A 20,981-nucleotide genomic window follows, 5' to 3' on the forward strand; every position below is an offset into this window, starting at 1 on the left:
TCGATATTACAAATGATCCTTACGGTTCGCTGTATAAAAGAAAGAAAGAAGGAAACTCAGTATAGTCACTACCGTAAGAATTCTCCTTGTTTGTATAACGATGTTTAACATCTTGGATCGATTCTTGATTCGATCTAGAAATACATCGGGCGTTATACATGATTATTACTCCGTAGCTGATGATTCGTTATGTGCGTATTGTAAATTCGAACGATTGTGAATGTATTTTACTTGCGTTTGCACGAGTCCTACGCTATTTCCCTCGATTTTAGTTTTCTTTTCTATTTCTTTACCGAAGCATTCCCAAGACGAATCTCGTAAGCACTTCTTCGTAGAAGTAGTAGAAAACACATTTACCGACCGGCATTTAAAATACGCGTATTCCGATATATTAAAATATTTCGTCGAGATATTTTAATATACATCGAGGGGTGTTTAAAGTGGACACACTTATAAACGATGAAATATTGCAGAAACACACACACGTACAATATATATGCATGCAAAAAATTGAACGCAATGAAGAAAGTGTGTGTTGTTGAAATTAATTGAGTTGTTAATTTCGTGCAAATGAGTCAGAAATACATTACCAGTCTCGTTGAAAAAGATCTGCTTCTCATCCTAAAATGGGAACGAGACGGCAAGACGAGAAGGCAACGTTGTATGAAAAAACGCTTTCGGTGTTTTGTGACAAACAGTGAGTCCTATATGAGGCTATATAGTATAATAAGCAAAAACCCTTTGCACTCGATGTTTCTTTCGATGTATGTTACGTAATCAAATCGGATTATTGAAATATAAAAAGTAATTTTGAAACGATATCGATCGAATATTTATTTTTTAATAGTTTCTACAATACGACTGGTTAAGTCTGTAATAAATGGAGAATACGTTAGTAGGAATTACATTTATTACGGTTTACGGTATAACCTGTTCTTTGTTAAATCGTTTTATTTCGTTTGGTTAATTTTTTGGTTCTTCTTATGTATTATATTCGTGAATAGTATGGTATAGTAATGAAGGAATTTCTTAAATTCTAACCGTACACACATACTCGATCATTGCGATTATACTCGAGGTCAATGCCAAACAGATGCTGTTCCAACAAAATCGATTATCATGAACTCGCAACTACTCAAAGTATGGCCTTCGGTCCTTGGCAGTGACCGGAAATATTTCGTGGCCTCGACCAATATTTCCAGAAATACCGATTCAAGGTCTTGCTGCGAAAAAGCGACGCTGAACTATTAGAATTACGTCATGTATAAGGTGACATTGAAATAAGTAGTCCCATCTAGCGTATACTTCTCTTTTTAAACCTGAAGACACATAGACACAGATCAAGAGATTTGTAGAAATTAAACTTACATAATAATTTCTTTCATTCATTAGATCTTATAATGAATAATTTACATTGAGCTTAACAACTTCTGGACCTTCATATTTCCCATAAAATTGATTAATCACGATCGATATAAAAGAACATCTACAATTTTTTCTAACCTATACACTTTGAGGTCGATACGCTTTAAGTTTTAAGATCGACTAACAAATCCATAACTTATTACGTAACGTGTTTAAAACGGTTCCTTTTTTGTGATCGAGTGGAAAGGGTTAACAACTGTGTAAAACAAAAAGTACCTCTATTTTTCTTTTTCGTTATAAAGTATTTTCAAGTATCATAACACCTGTTTGATATTGCGAGCACCCGATGAAACGTATCCAAGTTATTCTGCCAAGTCTATCTCGTATTTGTTGAGAAACTATGCAGGTAAGAGAATCTTTGTTTTTGACGCGAAGAAAGTATTTTTACGATATAGTTGGGAGAACTAGGAAACCGGATGCGATTCAAAAGATTGCGTATTATGAACACTGTTGCGTGCACGTGTCGAATATTAGTTTGAAGGAGTGAATGAACGATTTACGAGGCAAAAAGAGACAAAAGAAAAAATGGAAGAAATAAGAGTTGCACATCCTGTTGATCATGTATTTTTTAAAGTTAGCATTGAGACATGCCTATATTCCTATGGAATCGATGAATAACGCTATAATTTTAATGACAAAAATGGAGTAAAATAAAATATTAAATAAAATCTAAATCGATCAGGAAAAGATCTTTTATTTAATCAAAATTAAATAATTTCATTTTTGTCATTATAATTTAGTCCATACAATAGCGAAAATTTTCCTTCTCCTTTTTCTAGAAATTTCTGTTTAAATAATGCATATTTTCATTCATAATATTCGTGGAGTGTTTCTTAATTTCATTACAGGTGCCAAAAAAATATTACAGGAAAAATAGAACTGCATAAATAACAGCAAAAGAAAAAATACAGAAAAACTGATATAATTCTTATATGCTACAACATTGATTTTATCTTGGCCAAAATGCATCCATTTTGATATCGTATTTTTGTAAATAATGATTTAATATCATTCTCTATTGAACAGGGATTTTATTACTTATTGCCCAAAATTTTAATGAAACAATTTACACACAGATACGTATTGTAAATTATTGAAACTTCGATTTTGATCCATTATGGCAAAGATAAAAATAAAATGTAAGCGCAAAAGTTCAAATGATCTTAAGGCCACTTTTACACATGTCTGTAGAAGTGCGTCTTTTAAAGACACATTTTTTGACAGCTCCATCTGCCATACTTTGTTGAAACATGCGTCCATTCCAGTTCCAGTCTAAAGAGAGTTAACGTATTATTTCCGTCAATGTTGCAGCACATTTAACGCGTTTAAAAACGTGGGAAGAAGGTCGTAAAAGGAAAAAAAAGTAATTTTAATGGGTACAAACTAAATGACCGAAAATGGTGCGTGCAAACATAAGAACGTTATTAAATATAAGGATTTATGTTTATCACTTTCTTCCTTTCCATTTGTCCTAATTTTTATTTTTGAAAGCTATTTAATTTATCATAATTTATAATAATTATAATAATTTGTCATATCTGAGAAAAAAACACATTTATGTATGAACGATTGCCTTTGTGCTTGCTATGTTTGCCTCGTCATAATCATAAATCAAATACGTTTAACTGATCGAATGCAAATATATGTCTATATATTAACGGAGAGTTTATCGGTTGCAAATACATGGGCAATCGTGAACCGAAGCAAATACTGTTACTTGTCTGATTATTGTATACAAAATAAATAAAAAATGTATATATACATCAGAAACAGTAGTTTTAATTGTGTAGATTACAACCTATTCAAGAAACTCTTTTGAAACATCTAAAATTTTATTAAGCTCAATTATCAATCCAATATAATTCATGTATATTTTTAATGCCGATTTGTGTTGTAACCGTATAAATATTACCCATCCTATTTTTATAATATTTCAATTAATTTGATTTTTAATAACTTGAATAATTCAATAATCATTCATCAAACAATTATTCTTGAAGAAACAGAAATTCCTGTTATTTGCAATATTAAAGCTTCGCTTTCTTTTATTGTATCCTTATACATAGCTCGAGTATATTAATAATCTATATATATATATTTATATTTATATTTATGTTCATATATATATATATATATTTATATTTATATAATAGTATGTATATTCTCGTCACATGTAGGCGTGTAACTCTCCCCATCTTTCTCTTTGTACGTGTATTTTCTCCGAGTTTTACAACAGTCTGTCGTGTCGCATGTGTAACTGAGAGTGTAATTCGCGGTGTGCGTATCGTCTATGCGTGTCTATTTATATATACGTATATACAGTGTCGATTGTTCTTAAATATTTCAATATAACATCGTCAACCAATAATTTATTTCGCTTAAGCTACACATACAGGGGATCGCGTACTTCTCTCCCCGTTTCTTCTTTTTTTCTTAAGTATCATGCATGCGTCGCAAAAATCACATCCTCGTTTCGTAATGTTCTCTTCACACATTCACATCATCTTTTATTCTTTCTCTCTCTCTCACACACACACATTCACGCGTGCTCACCTTCTCTCTATCTTTTTCCTTCTTTCCCTGCTCTTTTTTTTTTTTAATTAGTTAACACGAAGTCTCACTCGTTAAACAGCTCTCGAAGACTAAGGACACCCAAAGCGGATCACAGTCTGTCTCTGCACTCGTAGAATCTTAGCCAAACTCCCGGAAAGGAAATTCGAATAAATACAGATTATAGAGAATACACTAACTTCTCGTTTCGTCACGACGAATTCTCGATCCTTCACAATTTGCGATAATTTATGTAGTTGATCCTTAAATACGCATTACAAAATGTTTTTGCAATATTTTATAATAGGTAATTGAGTATGATCGCAATATAATTGGTTTTGCCGCCAATTTTTAGATGGCGCGTTTATCGGAGGAAATTATTTTTGTTTTTTACACTACAGTTTACCTTCGCAACTGGACAAAGTTATAGCTTTAAAATAGTAGACGATAGAAAAAGATTTTACTATACAAAATTGAAATTGATCGAATGGCTACGGTGAAATTGTAAATTTAACCTTAAAATTTTTTACATTATAATTAAGATATTTTTTAAATTAATCATCTTCAAACACAAATACCTTGGTATCTATTTTGTGAAAAATAAGAAACATATCGATTGATGTATATTAAGAAAATACTTTAATTTGAAGTAGTAAAGGTGATTCTCAACTCTAAAATTACTTCTACCTCTACTTCAGTGATGCATTACTTAAAAATCTAATTGTACCTAATGAAATCTTTATCTATCATTTATCATTTTAAATCTATGAATTCTTTTGTGAGTATGTGTCTACAGTTAACGCGTAAATAAGGATCTGACAATAATTCGAGTCTTCGTGACGAAATCTTGGTCCGAATAAACTCAAGATATTTTTTTTGAGAACTCCAGTGTTCGACAGAAGATTCTTGGAGGAAATTTCTCGTTTATGTTTATATTAACCCTTTCTTGACTGTGTCCCGTAAAAAGTGTATATCTTTTTTTCTGTGGTGCTGGACTTCGTAATTATTACTCGAGCAATGGCCATTGCTCGTTATTAAAAGAGTAATATGTATTAGCGAAAAACTAATAGTATTTCTACATTATAAACTGTAAACGGTGTAGAGATCTGAAAAAGTTTCGAATCTTTATATTAATCTCGTGACTACATTATTAAAAATTATTTTGAAAGGGTTAAATTACAATTAGATAATATCGTTTCTGTATATAAGTGAGCTGTAAATCTAATTTTACGTGGAAATGTGATGACTGAACACTGGAGAATTTTGCTTGAAACTTGTTGTTATTGTTTTTAGTTTAAAGTTTAAACATTTTTTTTCTTTGTTTAATATTTACACGTCAAGATATCGAGCGATTTTTTTGGATTAAAGAATGAAATTTCTTTGGACGCAATTTCGTGGCAATTTCCGATCGATGCGATCGCGCCGGAATTACGGATTCTTCGTTAAACTTCCGCGTAAACGATTTCTTCCATTATACTTGATTTTAACTCCGTAATTATAACCTTTATGAGAAAAGGGATGATAGCACGAAAGGATTGTCTATAAAATGAATGTTAGATTATCATTCGATTTTCATCTTCGAACTTGTTCGAATACTTCTGAAATACGAGTCAAAGAGACTTTATCATCCTTTTTCAAGATGTCGTTCATACAGTAATGTTTCGTTAATTGGCCAGACGTCATTTCGTTTGGCTACTTAATGAGAGTGGTATGTTCTTAGGAAATCTCAAATATCGTTCATTTCTATTGAAGTTCGATGTGATAAAAATGATCTGACACATTTATTTATTTTACCTGTGTAACAGCTGATGGTTATAATGTTGGCCATTTAACGAAGCAAACTCTGTGGTCAGTTAACGAGGCACCACGATATCTTTGTATTATTAATTAATATACGCCGAGTAAAATTTTACGTGAAATATTGCGTCTAAATATAATACGTATATAATCGTATTTAAATTTTGCGCAAGATTAACATTTGAAACGTTAACATCGACTGCAATATTATGGAATCTTGTATATTATTGTATCGTTGAATAGAGTGATTAACAAGAGTGACAGAATTGAAAGTATAAAATCAATAAATTGGTCGTTTCTGATATTAATTAAAATACATATAAAAACTGTCCAATCACCCTTCGTCGAACGATACAAAAAATGATATGCCAAAAATGTAATAACATTGATCGCATTAAAATTTAATGATTGATTCGATAATCATCGACTTTCTTAATCTTGTGTCATATTATTCTGCAAAAAACACTGTATAAAAAACATTGACAATCGCTCGTAAAAAAGGCAACGACAATGACGGACAAAATAGAAATTGAAGTCTTCGACAGCTTTCTAATTACTTGTTTTTTTGTAAATCGTAAAATGGCAGTTATTTGTTGATTCATTCGCTAATCTACTCTCTCCGCGGCAGCAGCTATTTTGTTGTAATGTCTCTCGAGCTCTAAGCTAATCGAATAAATACTGGAAGAAAGAAGTATTTCTAGGCTAGTGCTGTCTCGTCGCGACGAGACTTTATTCGTCGCCTGATAGGCCTTGCCGATAAAGCATTAATAACTATAGAGACATTTTCTCGCTACAACCTGATACTGAAACTATATTGTTTAATTCACACTAATTAAATAATAAATTCGATTTGCAATGAATAGAGATATCAAAAGAATATAAAAACGAATTAATGAATAAGTAATATAGAATTATGTAAATTCAAATGAATTAAAATTATAGTTAAAATTAAATTAAATGTATGTTAAATAAGTATAATGAAGAAATAAAGGTGTGTGTGTGTATGTATGTATGTATATATGTATATACATATATTATACATATATGTATGTACGTGTATGTGTGTGTGAAGTAAAGATAAGGTATGAGGTTGAGGAGAAGTATCGCATCTAATAAGTTACCTAACTTTTTAACTAGCTTGCAATTGTATCACTGGAGCACCTCTGTGTAATACCGAAGCAGGTCGAGATTTACGACCACCGGCAGGAGCCGTAAGATTTGTCGATGGTTGTTGAATCGGTTGTTGCGCTATTTGTTGAGCAATTGCCGATTCTCTTTTCGGTACTTCCGGTGGTGATTGAAGAACATCCATGTATTCGCGAATTAAGTTCGCAATTTGGTGTGCCTGCAAATGAAATGATGGTAATATCAGTAAATAATAATTACGCAATTGAGGAATATGTTTTAACATTCTAAAAAATAATTATTATGTAATATAAAATTTGTGCACTATAATATAAATTCTTAAACAAAAAGAATTACCTGAGATGTCGTAAGGATAACTTTGCTCTGCTTCTTATCAGTACCAGTGATAATCATCAAACAACTAACAGCTGGACTATAACTGAGAATACTGCTATATTCGTAGGTACAGAGAGTGTTTCTGGAGCGATGCTCCAAAAGGTGAAGACCTTGCTGGTCGACGGCCAACCACAGAACACGTGGCCAATTCGAAGTAAATGATTGCATGACATCGAATATCGTGGCCCTGTGAAGCGGCCACGATTGAATTAAATTCAGGAACGCCTTCTTCGCTTCAGGCGGCGTCATTCCTCGTAATGATTGATGGTGTTGAAGTACTCCTTCAATGCACAAACTTGGAACCAGTCTTGGTGGCAGGCAGTGACTTGATATAGTTCGGTAATCGTGATCCGATACAGCGTCTTCACAATCACCGAGTTCTAATTGCGCTTGTAACGCTGTCAACATCATCTAAAAACAGATTATAAATTTAGATAATCTATACCATAATTTATTGGATTTTAACGGATAATAAAAAAAGAATAATTATTTACAGCTTCTTTCTCAGTGATAGGAAATCGATCAGCACGTAAATCATGCAGTACTTGATGATAAAGTAACTCTTTCTCCACCGGATCATCGAGATTCATGTACTGATCAAGGAACAAATGTTTCTTAAATAAGAAGAAATGATGTGCGTGCTTTCTTTGCGATTGATTCTGTTGTGCGTTCGCCGTTCTGTAACGCTCCCATTTCGACATCACATCGGCAATCTTTTCTTCTGGTATCAATGCTCTTTCGGTCGGTCCTAAGACTTCATAGATGGCATAACCTATAAATTCCAATTAAATTATAAATATTTACAAGCCATCTAACAATTAAAAGAAATAACAAATTTAATTTAACTTCGATTACCCATGGCAGTTTCTTCTAAACCAATCTTAGTCTTGATAATCTCCATAACGTCTCTAGCTGTTGCTGAAGGATGAAATTCAACAGCATGATATTGTCCATCCATGAAATGGAATCTCGCATAAATAGGCCTGCGATTAATCGTGCACATTATTTCTTCTCTGCTCGGCGGCCATTGTCTTCTTCTCGTGCCCTGCGTCTTGTAAAGGCACTTTTCAGCAAATCTGGCGTATTTTCCCTCCTCCGTAACGTAATCACTAGCGCATCGTTTCAAATGCGCTATCAGATACTTTCGAATTACTTTCTGTGGAGGTAGAATAACTGAGCAGGCCAAAGAAAGTAACGCCCAATGCCTGAGATTGACTCGACTATTAGGATCAGGGTGATCTGTAGTTTGTTTAATCAATTGAAGATACAGTTCACCTAAGAGATTCTCCTTTCTTATACAACGTTCCATCACGGTTTGTATTAAGTTTACGTGTTCATCTTCTACCCTACGAACCGTATCTCCATTTTGTCCTAATCCAGCGTAAGTTAAAATTAATTGGAATACACTAAGAGCCATCTGTTCATCCGGATCGGGTAGTTTTGAAAGACTCTGAGGTATAGTTTGTCTGCTGAATGCCCAATAGGCATAAGGAAATCCTTTATAGGTTTCACCGTGATCAGTCGCGCTACCATGTTCTTGCCTAAGTTTCTCTATTTTGTGCTTAGACAATCTTCGCAAAGTGTTTCTTAGGAAACCACCACCAGAATCTTGAGGTTTTCTCAATATCTCCGCGTCCACTAGTGTTCTTCGGCAATTGACTAAGTTATGATAGAGCCTAATACGATCCTCGTTGGTAATACACTTGAGTTTCTTAGTAGGAACCTCGTTTTCCGTGATCCAGCCTGCCAATGCTGGACAGTAACTAACGATCAGACTACCTATCTCGTTCTTCTGCGGCGTTTCAAAGACAAAACACTTGTGCGAGCTGTCGGGATTGTGACGTAGAAGGGACAGTGTTATGAAAGAGTCACTTGGGTCTAGCATGATGCTTTCCACATCCTGATAACGATACTCTGATAAGACAAATTTATCATCCGGCTTGATTAGCATCAATCCATCGCAGTTTATACCCAAGATTAGTTGATTGCCATATGACCAATAACCACGATAAGTCACGTTAAACATAGTCGTACCGTAGAGAGGGTATTGCATCACGCAAGATAAATACAACACCTTGGCTGCCAATTCTTTACGACCGGCGCCATACTGTCTGTGTGCCTGCGCTATTATTGGCACCCAGACATCGTCGCCTCGGGCACGGCTGATTCGATAAGGCAAAAAACTATCCACCTCGCTGTAGTAATCCAGCCGATCGTTATCTTTTGGATCGCCCAAGGAGACTTGCGCTTGTAAGCCCGCCAACTGGAGCGCGACTTTTTCTGATACCGGGAAATCATCGCACTAAAAAAACGACAAAAGAGAGAATAGGACATTTACAAGAAAGAAGATAAGATCAATAATTTGATTTTTTCCCTCTCTAGTTTACCTTCACAACGTTATATACAGCTTGAGCGTACAGCATGTTCACTTCGACGGGATCTTGGGATATTTCTCGGGTATTTCGGAAAAGCCTTCGTTTGAAAACGAATCGATTATCACCACTCCCTAAAGTAGCATTATTTCCACGACGAAGTGTTGAAAATGTTGATTGTGCTGTGTTTAATTTGCATTGTTTCCTAAAAAAAAGTAAAATATAATAGGACAAATTATCAATGTAAAATTAAGTATAATGAAATTTGATATAACTACATAAATATTCATAGTTTATTAATCGATAATAGTAATCAATGAAAATTTACATTTCCCAAGCGGCTATAACATCATATAGATAATCATGCGCTCGAACATGTTCCTCGCCATCCGGTCTACTTTGGTAAATTGCCCAACCTTCTAAAGACCTGAGACCCAATTTTTCACCTAACTTAGCAACAGCATCGGAAGCAGTATCAGTTGGATGCACATCGATTGCTTTAGTTCTTCCATCCAAAAAGAAGAATCGACAAACTATAGTGCCTAGTCGCCTCATGGCCGCAATCTCTACTGTCGACGGTGGATGTTGTCTACAGGAAACTTTCATATTTTTACAATTATCCACGCACCACTGAACGTATTGCCGTAGTTTGCCCTCGAGAGCCAAATTCTTTCGCAAGAAAGACACGAAGTACTTGTACAGTAGTTTACTAGGTTGAAAAGCAACTATAGCCAAACAGAGCAATAACCAGACTCGTTCAGCCCATTCTGGGTTAGGGTTATTAGTTGCTTGTCGCATACATTGGACGAAAATTTCATCTCTTAATTCTTCACGCTCAATACCATAACCTATTATACTTTGAATAGTTACAATTTCCTGATCTAGTTTCATTTCTCCTCTTATATACTTACAAAGATCCTAAAGATTAAGAAAAAACATTAGTTTCAATGTTAATTAACAAAGAAAATAATCTGTACAAATAATTACTTACCCTGAAGACAGAACAAGCCACATTAACGTTATCAGGGTCGTACATATGAATGTGAGAATTCGGTATAGTAGAACCTTTGTAGTAGGTAACCATTTCGTACTTTGGAATGAATTCTACGCTCTTGCCACGTGATTTTCTAGTGAGCGTAGCCATGATTGTACCCTCGGGAGATCTTTCGTGGCTATTGAAATAATTTTGCGCAAATTCTACGATATCATGATAAGTAACTTCGTTATCAGGCTCCTTCTTGTCCTCCAATTCTTGAAGTTTACGTTCCACTCTGCATTTGCGTCTCTGTTCTCTCTCCACAGGTGGTTGTTGAGATTGCTGCGCCTGCTGTTGTTGTTGATCATGACCATTCTGTTGCTGTTGTGGTACCGGTTGGTGGTGATTATGATGCAACAAATGGAGACTATTTGAGTTTCTAGATTCTGGTCTCGATGGAGGGCTACCAGCAATCGGTTCTTTAATGACTTTGTTATTTGGTGCAGGTGGAGGTGAACCACAGGATTCACCGTTAACTAATGATCCAGAATTTCCATTGACCAAAATTGGACTGCTAGGACTGTTCTCTTCACGAGGTAAAACGGACTCGTAGATAGGCTCCCCATTATCAATAGAAGAATCGCCACCATTCATCGTCAAAGCTGTAGCAGGAGGTGGTGGAGGTGGAGGAGGTTCAGTGGGCTCTGGAAGACTCGGCTGACCGAGTTTGCCAGTGTTTGGACAAGGTATCCTTTGCTGCTGCTGCTGCTGCTGTGATGATTGTTGCAATGGCGAGGTAGCTTCTTGCCCATTTGGAGTATTTGCTTTAGATTCCGCCTTTGAATTTAACTCCATTTCTTGTTGAATTACAGTCTCCAGTTCCACATCGAGGTCTTCGACCAATGCATCCATTTGTTCACCAATTTCTTCAATTATCTGATTACCCTTTGTCGATTGCACATCAGATAAAAATGAAAATAGATTGTCCAAGTCTACAGATTGCAAATCTGAGGCAGCCATTTTAGAATTCATTTGCTCCGCCATCTGCGACAATGCAGCGATCTCTTCTTGCGCTTTTCTGTAAAATGGAATAGCATATATATGAAAATACTGAAATAAAATTCAATGCAAGTATTTTAATTTCTTAAGCGCACAAATTAGTCAGGTGCCGGTGTGTATATGTATTTCGTGATACTAAACGCTGCATCTATGTTAAAAGCAATTATTCTTGGTGAATTCTCATCATGCCGTAAGGATTTTTAATTCGCCACTACCGACACGTCATACGAACTTACCCGGGTTCCATCCCGACAATACCATTGTACTGTGCGCTATAAAGGACACAAATGGACATACTATTAACACACAAACGAACAACAGTCCTATATGATCGTCACGGCAGTTTGTATACTGGAATAGACGTCCTTTTATCATACAGTTTCAAGATAGTATATCGTTATACCTTTGACTTTCTTCCAGAGCCTTCTTATCCTCCATCAATCTTCTCTCCTCTTCCAATCTCTCCCTCTTCCTCATCTCTTCGTCTACTCGTCTCATTTCTCTCAAAGCAGCCGCAACCTCCCTTGCGAATACGCCACGCAGATGACTCTGTATCACAATGGCTGCTCTTCGTTTTCTGATGAACATTATTCTCAGTTTCCAACCTCGGTATGCATGTTGCACTTTCAATGCAGCGTCTCTCACGCGTTTATACTCTGAAAAAATTCAAATTTTCTTTAATTCAAAAATAAGATAAGAAATATATTATGAAAAAATAAAATTGAAAATAACTTACCTCGTCGAACTACATAGCCTCTCCATATTTTCTGTATCATCATAGCGTTACTGGTAACCATTTGATTTCTACAATCTTCCAGTGGCTCGTGTACATAGCTTCTTAAAAACACTTTAGTTTTGCCTATTTGCCATTCAGTTTCAGGAATACCCTGACTACTGATTAAGCACCTAACAGCCTCTTTCTCGTTATAAGAACGTGACAAACGTGCTTTATCCAAACAACGATATCTCGCTATAAAGTCGTGGAAAGGCATGTGTATAGGAAAGCCTTCCTTCCTGATTCTAATAATATCTAACATGCCTAAATATTTCAGCTGGTCCAGAACCAGCTTCTCGTCATAGTGATTCGAAACCTTTTGCATATTTGGCTTGATGCATCTAGCGTACCAGGGTGTGGTAGCTTGAAGAACATCAACCAGAGCCTGCAACTGATGTCTGAAGGAATCACAGAGGGTTGGTTTTCCCTTAGACGTTCCACGAGACATGGTAGTTGCATTTCCACTTGCACGAGCTACCGTGCATCCCAAAAGATCCTGATAAACTGTGATTTCTTGAACAAATTCATTTGTGCTCCTAGACATGAAATCGAAGAACACATCTTGTTGTACATCTCGATTCTTATCGACAAATCCTTCGACTGCGTAAGTAACGCATCCAGCGTAGTGTTTCACTCCAAATTCTTTCTCCCATTTTCGTCGATCGTCCCCTTTCACGTAGCAAGGATGATTCTCGAATTCTGCATGCAAATTGGTCAGGTAAGCTAGGTCCGAGCCTTTTGGCATATGGCACTGCTCGGTCAGTAATTTAAGAACACATCGTGGAGGTTTCTCGATTAATTCCAGGCACATGGTGTTGTCAGTGAAGGTGATATGGGAGTATTGGATCTCTTCCTGTCGATACTGAAATTCAAAACGTTTCACGTGTTACGATAGCCGACATGGAAGGACAAGTGTCAACTAGTCAACTTCGCAACCAGTTTATTTTTACCATCAACTCTCGACTAATTCAGGTGAAGTGTTAATGACAATGTATTATATGCATTTGAATAGATAACTTGAAACTAGGTACCCATGTATAATATATCTTTGTGGTTCATTACTAAGTATTACATGAAAAAATATAGAAGTATTCGATTCAATTAATATAGAAAGACAACTGGCATCTAGTGAAGTTTGGAACTAGTCAATTTAAAGCCCTACAGAAATTTATGTTCTCAGACACCTACATATAATATATCTTCAGTTTATTGTTAAATATTACAGGTAAAAAATAGCTAAGAATTCAACTGAATTATCTTATTACACCTTCGATATCGAGGTCAATATTATGTTACCCTATCGGTTACGTAACAAACCCATTATCTCATCCTATCATGTGGCACGATCGTTAATCGTGTCACACAGTTGACTAAGTATATAGGAAAACAAGAAAGCTTAGAAACGACTTACTAGTTCCTGTTCCAGTGCGAACACGTAGTGATTGAAAAACTTATGCAGCTTCTCGTTCGTGTAATTGATACACAGTTGCTCGAAGCTGTTGACGGCAAAGTTCTCGAAGCCAAATATATCCAAAACACCAAGAAATCTCGAGCTGTCCTGGCCAGGATTCGTGCAATTGTTTATATGATTGATCAACCAGGCGAACGTTCTCGAGTACAATGCTTTTGCCATCGCATGCCTATTTTCACGGGCTTCTTGAACCTTTAATGGTATCTCGGTGATATTTCCGCGGACGTTTATCTGTCGTATAAGCACCACTTTGGTGAGATCCTCAACCTGCAGCCCGAGCAAAGGAGCAACCGTACCAACGATGTCAAGGTCTTCTTTAGTTAGTTCGCATCTTTCGCCATCCACGTCCTCGAAGCTCAAATTCCCCAACCAAAGAATGGCAGACAGGACTCTGAAAATACCCTCGCACATTTCCGGCGCGACCTACAAAAACGAAAGTGCCAGTCAGTCGTGGCTAAGGATAAAATAAATCCTCGTTACTGAAGCAATTTATAGAGGGGAGAAGAAGAAATGAAATAACAAAAAGAAATATTACATTGGAATCTATTACACGTATTTTAAGGTTTTAGGATGTTTTTTATTCAAATATTTAAATTGTTTTATCAGAAAAAATGATGATAGTACAGTTATAAATGTAATAATAAAAGAAACGAAAATTAAATTATTATTGTCATAAAAATAAGTGATGTATTAATTATGTATTTTAACGGGAAACATACATTTAATAAATATTTGAACTGATTACTTTATTTAAAAATAATTGTTCTAATTATTTGTTTGATTAATAGAACAAAACATCATAAGGTAACTTTTACAAAGAATTCTGGAATGTTATGATAAATTCTCTATTGCTCATATTATAAATAAATATTCTATCATTAATAACAAATAAAAAACAATTTTCTGACAGACTGAACATAAATCCTATTCTGAGAGAATTAAGTAGAGAAATTCTTAACATTTCATCTATATGGAACTGTTTGTACAGACTATTAACACCAATAAATCATATCCTTTGATGATACCACCCTGTGTGTACCGACTAATTACCTGTAGCACGTTAAACGCAAGCCTAAGAGCATCGAGTTTCTTGCAGTCGGAGATTCCATCGATCTTCACACAACCAGACTGGTTCAAATACTTGTAGTGGTTTGCTGGCATCAGTTTATATTGTTCCGCGAATTCCTCGTCTCTGGTTCCAGCTTCGACCAGCTGATAGAACACATGGTAATTCCTTTCTCCGCTACTTTGAAAAGTTATACGGCTCTGCTCAAGCAAGTAATCTTGGATGATGCAGCCTTTGATCATCCACTTACTGTCGAAGCACACTTGCATAAACTTGCCAAACCGGGAGCTGTTGTCGTTCCTTACTGTCTTTGCGTTTCCTGTATAATATTTTTTGAAAATGAAAATAATTATATTCTAGTAAAAAAAAAAGACTATAATATATAAGGAAATTATAAGATAATTATTTAATATATTAAATTTCGGATAATTTTAGTCTGTAGTTCTAAAATATTAAATTTTGTAAATTATCAAATTTAGTATAATCACATTCTGTAGCTTTAAATGATTAAACTCTGTAAAATATTAAATATAGGATAATCATGTTTTGTGGTATTAAAATACTAAACTTGATAAAATGTCAAATTTAGGATAATTTTCATATACCCATTGTGAAGAGCGATTGAACAAAAAATAAGAAATTTAAAAAATAAATAAATATGAAATATATATACTAAAATAATTATTTGCAAATTTTAAATCGGTATGAGACAGTTATAGGAGAAAATCTAGTCTTTTAATATTGGTAGAATAAAACGCGACGACAGAAAACATTTTCACAACGAAGCAGGTATTCCTGCAGTGTTTGGTAGCGCATTTTGCCGAGATACAAAAGCAAACGGTACAATTTTTATGATACCCCCTTAAATCTTTTGCCTCTCGTGACCCAGTTTTTACCCCTCGCGCTTTTACATTTAACACCTGACTCGATCTCGGCCTCTTGACTCCGAGTAATGAATCCCCTTTATTTTTAAATGCCATTAGGAATAACGTTCATCGATCCGTTTCATAAAAGTCTTCCCGTTTCTATTTTCGAGCGTTGCCTTTGGAACAAGAGAAAACCTCGAGAAAAAGGCTTGCCTTTTCTTCGGCGACTTTTATGAAAAGTATCCACCAAACAATTTCGCGACAAATCTATGCTTCCAATGAAATCCGACGGAAGCCCTTCCAGTTCTTTCTATTTGAAACCATTTTCAAAGTTTCCAATTGAAAGAAAGTAAAACATGTAATTTTTTCTTAATTACTGGAAATAATATTTAATAACCAACGATTGAGAAATTTCTTGAGAAATTGTTTCTGAGAGGAAAAATTGCTCCAGAATTGTTAATTCTAATTTTGTAATATTCGTAATTTCGTAACAATTCATCTAATATTTTATTACAAAATACACTTGACACCTTTACGTATATTTATCATAGATCCTTTTCTCCAGATTAACTCCTCAATTAATAAATAATTGTAACTTCTATAATGTTGTTTGTATTTTGTAACTGATGTTCTGTAACTGCTTATTTTTAAATTTTAGAAAGATCCTGGAATATTAATTAGTTCTAATTTAATATAAGGTAACTTTCTATTATTAAAAAACAAAAAAAAAAAAAAAAGAAAAGAGAGACGTAACAAGCTTTTAATTATTTTTATAAAACACAAAGCTTTCGTGTTAGCGTGACAGAAAAAGTTCCAGGAAAATTAAGGACAGGTCGTAAACTGTTCGAAAATATAATCAACGCGGACGAAACTGGTTATTAAGGGGAATAAGTTAATTACCGAAAGCTTCGAGGATGGTGTTCGCCTCTAGAATTTGTTGTTCCACCCACGTGTCGACATTGCTGGTCACCGAGCAAAGGTATTGCAAGATGAATTTCGTGGTTTCCGTCTTGCCAGCGCCACTTTCTCCTGATATCACGCAGGATTGATTGCTCTCCGTGTCCTGGAGAGACCTGTACGCCGCTTCCGCCAACGCGAATACGTGTGGCTCCAGAGAGCCCATCTTCTGACCATGATATCGATTCACGTACTCCTACAAATCGAAAAATTTCAATATGATTTAATGAAGAATTAACTTTCCTTTTCTAATAAAAAAATATTTTTATGTTTTCAATAAAACAGAATCAATTGTATTATTCATAAAAAAAGGATGCTGAGAATAGACTGCCCTGCATTTTTACAAATAGCAAAATTTAATAAATTTATGTGTATACATTTGTATTAAATAATTATTTGTTTGAAAGGACTACTTTAACTTCGTACCTGTTATATTGTTATTTCTGTATTTAGAGGTAGGATCACAATAGCTATTATTTTATTCTTTAAATAAATCTATCACACCGTTCTGAGTCGAAAATCCTTTATTGCGCTTTCTTACATGGACTAGGGATAAAAACAAAAGAACATCTTAAACCTATCGATTAAATCTATCGATTATATCTAGAACTATCTTCTAGTTACTATTTATTGTAACTAGACTGTTGGACTTTTATAGAATCTGGAAAAAACAGCAATGCCATCTTTAGTTTTACAATGTTATTACGACAGTTGGAATAGTTTGGGGTGGTGCGTGATGAGGTAGGGGAAGGAAGACGTATGTAGACAACTCTATTTCCGGTGTGGAAGAACTTTGGTCGACTTGTCAATAAGACTATCTATCTGAGCTTAAAATGTACATGTCATATCCACGAAGGATGCATACGTACTGTATGTAACAGTCGATGTACAAACAAGAACTTGTCACAATGGCGAAAAGATGTGAATTGTAAAGTTGGAAGATTATTTAAAGATCAATGCTGCGGTCATAGTTTTAGTTAAGACACAGTAGATAAAAATCAAACAGTGTAATTTTGAAAAATACGATTTGCTACATTTAACAAATATTTTATACTTCTATATTCGTCAGATGTTTATGGCAGAAATTAGTTTGCAAAAATATACGCAACATCCAAATTACAATATTTTTATATTTCTTTAATTCTGCTTATAGAAATATAAATTTACATAAAAATCCATAACGCGGTCGTCATTATTTTATAGCTACCTTCAACGTACAAAAAATCTCAGTACAGAAATTTCTTGAATTCCAATTACTTTAATTATAAATGTCCTTTCTTCATGGCAAAAAATCTGCGATATAGTTCATTAGCCTTAATTACCGTTTGGAACGCATCGGACACGACAAACAGATTCCGATGATCCAATAGAAGGTTTGAATTAAGAGCGATAGCTGGGCTCTGAACAACCCTGGTAACCCGATTAATTGCAAACGTCATTTGATAGGACATTCCACGACCGAGTTCCATTCGGTCCCTTTCATTTGCTGGTTCCCTTGGGAGACCATATCACGGTTCTAAAAGGTATGTACATCAATAGTTCCATTTCAAACGGATCGCAGATTAACGCTTCGCCTTTACGTTGTCCGTAAAATGTTCCCTACTGTGCTCGTGAAATCTACTTTATTTAACGCTTCCAGTATATGATTTCTGCCTAAATACAATTTATAAATTTAATATATGATACTAAATGTTTCTTTTTAATGAAGATTAAAAAATCTAACTGCCAAAGAACAAAATAAAAATCTAACTACTAAACCAAAAAGGTAGTAAAATTCTATATTAAAATACAAGTTTATATTAAATTTATTCCATATGGTTTATTAATATTTATCTTCGCTATAAAATGAAATTACATTCTAAGTTAATATTCGTTCATAATCGAAAAATCTAAAAAGGGCCAGATTACCATTCGCGTTAACTATATTCTACCGACGTCGACATTAATGCCAGCTTCGTGAAACCTCACTTAGCAAAAGAAAAATGTAATGTATTCATTATACAAAAGACCGGAAGTGTTTTATAATTTTTTAACAAGGGAAACTTTGCTCGTTAGACGGGTTTCGATTCGACCTGTGCACCGATGCATTATGCACACAGCACCTTAGCTGGTCGTGCGGTTGCAGCCAGTCCCGAGCGAAGTAGTGCAACCCAGTTTCGTGTCAGACACGTCCTCTGCGCAACTGCGAACGCAGGGAGAGCGTTAATCCACTAACCCTTGGCGGCTCGTGAAAATTCATCGAAACGCTTGATCCATTTCCATGAAACCGCCGACGAGAACACTTGGGTCGTATGGCCCCCGCTGAATATGTACACACGTGTACCTGGTATATGCACCTTAACGAAAGGGCCGAGTTTACAACGTTTCGAGAATTCCATCTAGATTGGAGTGTCGCGTCGGATCCTTGTAATTTACTTTATATTTCTGCCAGGAGAGGGAGGACGCGTCGAGATTTCGGTTCCAGTGTTACCGAGCGTTTCAAAGATGCATGCGCCACTTCAGGGAATGAACATAAAGAAGGGAAAAGATTATTGTGTGAGCACCACTGTGTGCACCGGGAAATTTACGTAATTGGATTGCTCCGTAAATGTTGATCTTTGCGAAAATTAGCTAAGATAAAAGTCACGTGGTTCTATGACGCATCAGAACGAAGAAATATGTTTCTTCTCTTTTATTACTTGAATTATGCTACTTCCCTTTCTTCCTTTTTTTTAGGTACTGTAGTTTTGTGATAGGATGTATGAATTTTATTGCAAGACATCTAATTAAGAGGCTGATGCCATGCTCGTATGTTATTGGCTCTTTACATGTAGTTACATGAAGATCCTCCGTAAATAGGGGATATGTACAGTCAGTCACAAAAATCGATATACACGAATCATTGAATTCTTTGCATTCGATATTTAGATTATAATAAATATTTAAATTGTAAAAGTGAAGATTATACTATATATTATGAAAATCAGTTTAAAAGCTCTATCAATAAGGCAATAGCGTTTATTACGATATTTTAATTCTAATTTATATAATCTTTTATATACCATACATCTTTTACTGTTAGAATCGTTAAAAATTTTTTCTTTCTCAACACTTCCTTTTTCAACTTCTTTTTCTTTTTTTGGTATATACTCCACAGAATGTTTTCCTTAATGATAGCAATTATTTCAGGAACATCGTTATTGGCTATATTCGAAAAGGAATTATCTTTGGCCGTGTTTACACGGCAGATAAACTTACGCCGTGGGCCCTAAGTTCTTGAGAAAATAAATGGCCTTCGGTAAAAATAGCGGAGTGCAACGAATTCCAGGTGGCTGTCATACGGAAAATGCATAGACGTATCTTATCTCCTCCTTTCAAGGAATACATCTGGCATGCGTGGACATACGAACTTTTAAGCTCTCCTACATATTTTCTTATCGGTGATTGTTTTGTATTTTGGGAGCTTCAATTTTCAGCATACTGCTGTTATTAAAACGATGTTTGGATAGCTCTTACCCGACTATCTAACTTTTATTGCGATATTGGCTGGGTGGAATCCGCACATCTGTCGGCGAAAATGAAATTTTTTGAAATACGATTGCCATCCATCAGCTTTTCCAATCTGCGGAATATTTCACCAAACATATAACGTAGCTCATTCTTGTGTACAGGGAGTTTCAAAACGATACATGATCACTCATTAGACCCCATTTCTTTCTACATTGTTAAAAATTACTCTCTCCAGCTTCTCAAAAAAGTTCTTCTCTTTGTAGTTAGAGTGAAACAAAATGACTATTCCACGCCTGTACATAATAAGAAGAAAAGAAAGAAGGAAAGAAAGGCGCAGAAAGCGAAGCAGCAATGCGCATCGCGAATGTTTTGACTCCAAGAGTGTAATGGGGGAGCGAAGAGCTCGTGTCCCCGTTTATTCCTGCAGCTGCGACTGCAAAATCAGCGCACGGTTCGCCGACTAGAGGCTGTGGCTCGTGTCAGGACATCGGCACCGGGGATCGTACTTACGACCCCTCTTCTTCGTGTCGTTGTCCGACCGTGCGCGCAAAGACGAATGGCAAAACGAGGTTACGTCGAACTTAGGGTAAAAACGGGACTGTTTTCCATGGTTCGTTCCTTTACTGGGTCGTTAATTAAGGTTATAATACACACGAA

The 20,981-nt window shown here is 35.3% G+C and overlaps 1 protein-coding gene across 2 annotated transcripts in view; it reads right to left on the reverse strand.

The window, feature by feature from the left end:
- Nucleotides 1-3,774: 3,774 nt before the first annotated feature.
- LOC132912499 (myosin-I heavy chain) overlaps nt 3,775-20,981 on the reverse strand; it is a 47,430-nt gene continuing 30,223 nt past the window's right edge. Inside the window, exons 4-16 of one of the 2 annotated variants that reach the window (XM_060969951.1) lie at nt 16,779-17,031; nt 14,997-15,331; nt 13,887-14,369; nt 12,437-13,337; nt 12,104-12,356; nt 11,937-11,972; nt 10,657-11,719; nt 9,994-10,583; nt 9,681-9,870; nt 8,149-9,595; nt 7,788-8,065; nt 7,255-7,704; nt 3,775-7,117 (exon numbers count right to left, since the gene is read on the reverse strand). In XM_060969951.1, the coding sequence (XP_060825934.1) occupies nt 6,902-7,117; nt 7,255-7,704; nt 7,788-8,065; nt 8,149-9,595; nt 9,681-9,870; nt 9,994-10,583; nt 10,657-11,719; nt 11,937-11,972; nt 12,104-12,356; nt 12,437-13,337; nt 13,887-14,369; nt 14,997-15,331; nt 16,779-17,031 (6,495 nt within the window). In that variant the 3' untranslated portion in view covers nt 3,775-6,901. The remainder of the gene's footprint in view (nt 7,118-7,254; nt 7,705-7,787; nt 8,066-8,148; nt 9,596-9,680; nt 9,871-9,993; nt 10,584-10,656; nt 11,720-11,936; nt 11,973-12,103; nt 12,357-12,436; nt 13,338-13,886; nt 14,370-14,996; nt 15,332-16,778; nt 17,032-20,981) is intronic. The other variant, XM_060969952.1, reaches the window with a different exon arrangement.

Source organism: Bombus pascuorum, chromosome 12 (genome assembly GCF_905332965.1).
Source record: "Bombus pascuorum chromosome 12, iyBomPasc1.1, whole genome shotgun sequence".
Lineage (NCBI taxonomy): Eukaryota > Metazoa > Arthropoda > Insecta > Hymenoptera > Apidae > Bombus > Bombus pascuorum.